Genomic DNA, 4,255 nt, shown 5'->3' with positions numbered 1-4,255 from the left:
ACTTTTAAAATTACATTAGAACTTCTCGGTATGCGCATTAGCAAGGCACGGGATCAATCCAACTTTGATTCAGCGCGCGCTTTAAAAATATGTTTTGGTGTCAAAAGAGCGCTTCTAAAAATCAGCTTCTGTATGTTCCGATCAAATGATTAATTTCATGAAAGAAACTGCTCTTTACATTGCTTGATTTTCCGCATAAAATTGAAGAAAGAAAAGAATTGAATATTTTCAATAAAAGATATTGAAGATCATCAATAAAAAAGTCGAGATATAAGAAGAACTGACAGCAGCTGAATTACAGGTATTTGTTCCTTTCGCGCATTTCAGATTATTTGTCTGAAATAAGTTAAGTGGATTATTTTTAAAGAAAAACCTGAATAAGATCAGAGTAAAACCGCGCAGATTGCTTGAAAAGAGTCGTTCTGTTTTCGCTAGAAAAGTCCGTCCAGATCAGACCGAAACGATCCCTGTAGCCATCTGACCATTCAAAATTGTCCATCAAAGACCAGGCCGTGTAAACTTGGACGTTAGCTCCGTCTTCCTCGATTGCTCGCCTCATTTGTCCTGAAAGAATATAGCTGCCTCGACATAATGCGAGTTATTTACCGATATAGCTAGTAAAGTGGTCGATTCTCCACTGATCATTGAGTTCTGGCTTCGAATCGGTGCCGTTCCCAGTTGATGAAATTCCATTTTCAGTGACAAAGATTGGTACAGCCGTGGAGTCGTATCGGTTATCGATGTACTTGAGTAGCCGTCTGAAACCCCATGGAACGGAAAAAAGCCATTCGGACCCAGCTTGAGGCCACTGAGGACAAGTATGGCCGGTCCAATCGACTCCTTTATTTTCTCAAGAGAATATTAATTTTCGAACTCGTCAATTTTAACCTACTTCCGTCCTTGTCTCCGTCAGTAACCAGTTGAGTCGTGTATGTGTTGAGTCCGAAGAAGTCGGCGGATCCTTTGTTTTGTTGTTTTTGCTCATCAGTAAAGCGCTGGAGAATCGAATCGTTGTATCGTTTCAATATAGATTCGGGATAATCGCCGGTCAGGTAGATTGGATCCGCCCAGAAACCAAGCTAGCAACAGTTAATGAGAGTCAAATTTTGTTTGCTTGCCTGAAAATCGATGAATCGTTGAGCAGCATCTTTATTTTCCTTCGAATTATTTAGCGGTTCATACCAATCTGAATTCATGGTGATACCGATACTGCCTTTTTGCTGCGCTCGAAATTCTTTGTCGTAAATATGATACGCCCTAAAGGAAAAACATCGCAATTTTGATTAGTTTTTTTTACTTGGCATGAGCAAGAACAGTATGATGTCGACAATCAAACTGCGACTTCAACCCCTTTGTTCCAGGAGCATTAACGCCAGTGCCATATCCAAAGTCGCAAATGACCTCGGCTTCGTTCAGTGTGATCCAATTCTTGACCCTGTCGCCGTATTCTCGAAAAACAAGGCGGACATAATCTGCGAAGTCATCCACAATTTTCGCACTTTCCCAACCGTTGTATTCATCTTGAAGAGCTTGCGGAAGATCCCAGTGGAAGAGCGTCACAAATGGCTCGATTCCAGCTGCATGAAGAAGATCGAGAAAGCTGTGGTAGTGATCGATTCCTCGTTTTTCATGATCTTTTGCGTCAGCACATTTGCCAGTTGGGCACAAACGAGCCCAAGAAATCGAAAAGCGGTATTCTTTGGCGCCGAGTTGTTTCAAATTTGAAATATGGCGCTCCATATTTTGGTACGATTTACAAGCCTCGTTTCCCGTTTCGTTGTTCCACACATTTCCAGGCGTTTGAGTGAACACATCCCAAATGTTTTTGCCCTTGCCATCTTTGTCCCAGGCGCCCTCGATTTGATACGCAGCAGTTGCTAGAGACCACTTTCACAAGATAAGCAAAAATAGAAAACATTACGAAATTCAATTTTAAGAATCCTTATATTTTCGAAATCTTTTATCTGTTTCTTGAAGCTTTCAGGAAATTTTCCTGCAGTGAATGAGTCTCTTGTCGCATTGGGTTGACATTTTATTGTTGAGCTTGGTAAATCATTCGGTCTTGAATTTGCAAAAACGCAAACGATTATTGAAAAATCAAAAAGCTTCATTTTGACAAAGAAGTGTTGAAAAACGCTTTTGCTGATCGTTTTTGAACTTGCGATTATGCAAGACGGTGTTTTCAATATTGACTTACAAAAATTATTTCATAGAAAAAGACAAAATGAGCAAAAATCAAATGATTTTGTTTAGTAAAGCTTTTTAATGTGACAATTTTTGAATTGTTTTCTGCAGACAGGACATTGTTTTGGATCAATAGTTCTCAGACAAGAAATGCAAAATGTATGGTAGCATTTGTTGATGCAGGATAGATGATGAAGATCTGTATCAAATGGCTCGAAGCAAATTTTGCAGGAGGACTCCTCAGTTTCACCCTGGTTTCTAGTAGCATCAGACAAAGATTGAAGCTTTCTTTCAATAGTTTCTAATTGTGTTTTCGTTTTATGATGCTCATGTTCCATCAAATTAATCATATGATGATTATTTAGTACAACATTTCGCACTTCACTTATTTTCTGATTAATCGCATCATGATCATTTCGAAGAGGTGCCGAAATAGAGTTGAGCTTTTTTTCCATCGTCTTTAGTTGATGCTGTGTTTTAATGCTAGCGGTTATGTCTTCTGACATCCGATGTGGATAAGACATCCTTTGACGAGATATTGCTTGAATATCCAACTTTACTCGATCTTCGAACATTTTTCTGTCTTCTCGGTACATTTCGAACAAATATAAAGCACAGCAAATAGTTCCTACTAGTAAGAACTTTTCTGTGAACCCCTAAATGAGAATTAACAAAGTTATAAAGCTATCAAACTTACAAAATTAGTATAAATGACTTCTCTCGGTCCCCAAAACATCTTTGAAGAAGAAAAGCTAGAGTCCGAAATTTCTCAGGAAAATAAAAAAATGGGGCTCTGCATGAAAGACAAATATTTGAGATGACTGCATGAAAAGATCATTATTACTTTTTCGGGGAAATAAAAAAATTAAAAAAAAATGTCATTGAGCTCAATTTTTTTTCAAAACGGCGGATTTTCAAACTACGCTTTCATTTTGACTTCTATCGAAAAAAGCGGAAATAACGTTTATTGTCGTTTGGGAAGCGCAGGGGTTTAGAAAATCCGTCTGATTTGACGCGCGAAAGGAAATCAGATTCAAATTGGATCTTGACTTTCTGATAGCGCAAATTTAGAAGCGCAAGTTCTCCTTATGAAATTTTAATTACTTTTATCATCTCGACGGAGTGTCACATTTTTGCATATCAACGTGCAGATACTCCGCATGCAGCTACAAGAGTAACCGGTTTAAGATGGCGGGCAGAATCAATCGGGATTTTCTGGGGGTCCAAAGTCAACATTGCCTAAAATGAAATTGCGAAAGAGAAGAAAAAAAGTGAGGGAATTGATAATCAGCTCAGGCTCCAAGAAACCTCAAGAAAGACCACCTTCGGATGCGATTAAGGGCTGACTGGACGTAATCCCGGAGGCTTGAGAAGATCGATTTTCGGAATCGGACGCGTTGAAAAAATATTCAAATATTCAGAAAACGTAAGATTTCTCCAACTTTTTACCGAGAGCGCCGCCTTAAAATCGAAATAAATTCCGCATTTTCTCGCCAAAACAAACAGTCGGTTTCGAGGACCACCGCGTTGTTGATTCGCAGCAATGTCAAAATCAGAACTTTCTAAAATACTAACAAGCCGATCCATTGTTTAATAAAATGACAAAGTTGAAGTTCAACCGATCTAAAATCTTGGCTCGGCAACCTCTGTTGAAAACCTGAGTTAGGATTTTATAGAGCGCGGTTCTTTCATTAACGCTTCTTAAAATCCTGAATCAGAAATTCAACACCGGTTGCTGACTCAGGTTTTCTACACAGGCCGTCGAGCTTAGAGTAAAATTGAAGCTGCTACTTTTTAGAATTTTTAAGAACGTGTTCCAGAAATAGTCGAGTAAGATTGGCATCTGAAAAGCAGCTTTAAGGAGCCGGCTAAAAATCACTTCCGTGATCGTCTCGGCCACTTTGCTCTTCCGAGTCTCAAGAACTGCGATTCGAGTTTTCCACTTTCCGGAGCGTTTTCGATTTCAGAAAAAAACAAATCGGGAATCAAGCAGTTACAAATTTAATCGACCTCCGCATGCTAATTTCAAAACCAGTAGCCTCTGCCCAGTAACAAGCTGAATTACTGTACT

At 39.1% G+C, this 4,255-nt stretch overlaps 1 protein-coding gene across 1 annotated transcript; it reads right to left on the bottom strand.

Moving 5' to 3' along the window:
• Positions 1-228: 228 nt before the first annotated feature.
• Positions 229-2,031, bottom strand: LOC145702092 (uncharacterized). Its single transcript, XM_081779302.1, has 7 exons — positions 1,998-2,031; positions 1,298-1,877; positions 1,119-1,257; positions 893-1,079; positions 607-849; positions 374-564; positions 229-336 (listed from the first exon to the last, which is right to left on the bottom strand). Exons 1-7 carry the CDS (start codon positions 2,029-2,031, stop codon positions 229-231), a joined length of 1,482 nt encoding a protein of 493 aa, XP_081635428.1.
• Between the last annotated feature and the right edge of the window lie 2,224 nt (positions 2,032-4,255).

The sequence above is a fragment of the Oikopleura dioica genome, chromosome PAR (genome assembly GCF_907165135.1).
Source record: "Oikopleura dioica chromosome PAR, OKI2018_I68_1.0, whole genome shotgun sequence".
NCBI classification, from domain to species: Eukaryota; Metazoa; Chordata; class Appendicularia; order Copelata; family Oikopleuridae; genus Oikopleura; species Oikopleura dioica.
This window is presented reverse-complemented; position numbering and strand designations above follow the sequence as displayed.

Excerpts from the sequence above, each read along its gene's own strand:
- LOC145702092 (XM_081779302.1), bottom strand. The coding sequence starts at position 2,031 with ATGTCAACCCAATGCGACAAGAGACTCATTCACT. Across the intron at positions 1,878-1,997 it reads CGACAAGAGACTCATTCACT|CAACTGCTGCGTATCAAATC; the intron begins GCAGGAAAATTT and ends AGTGGTCTCTAG. Across the intron at positions 1,258-1,297 it reads ACTGTTCTTGCTCATGCCAA|GGCGTATCATATTTACGACA; the intron begins GTAAAAAAAACT and ends TTTTTCCTTTAG.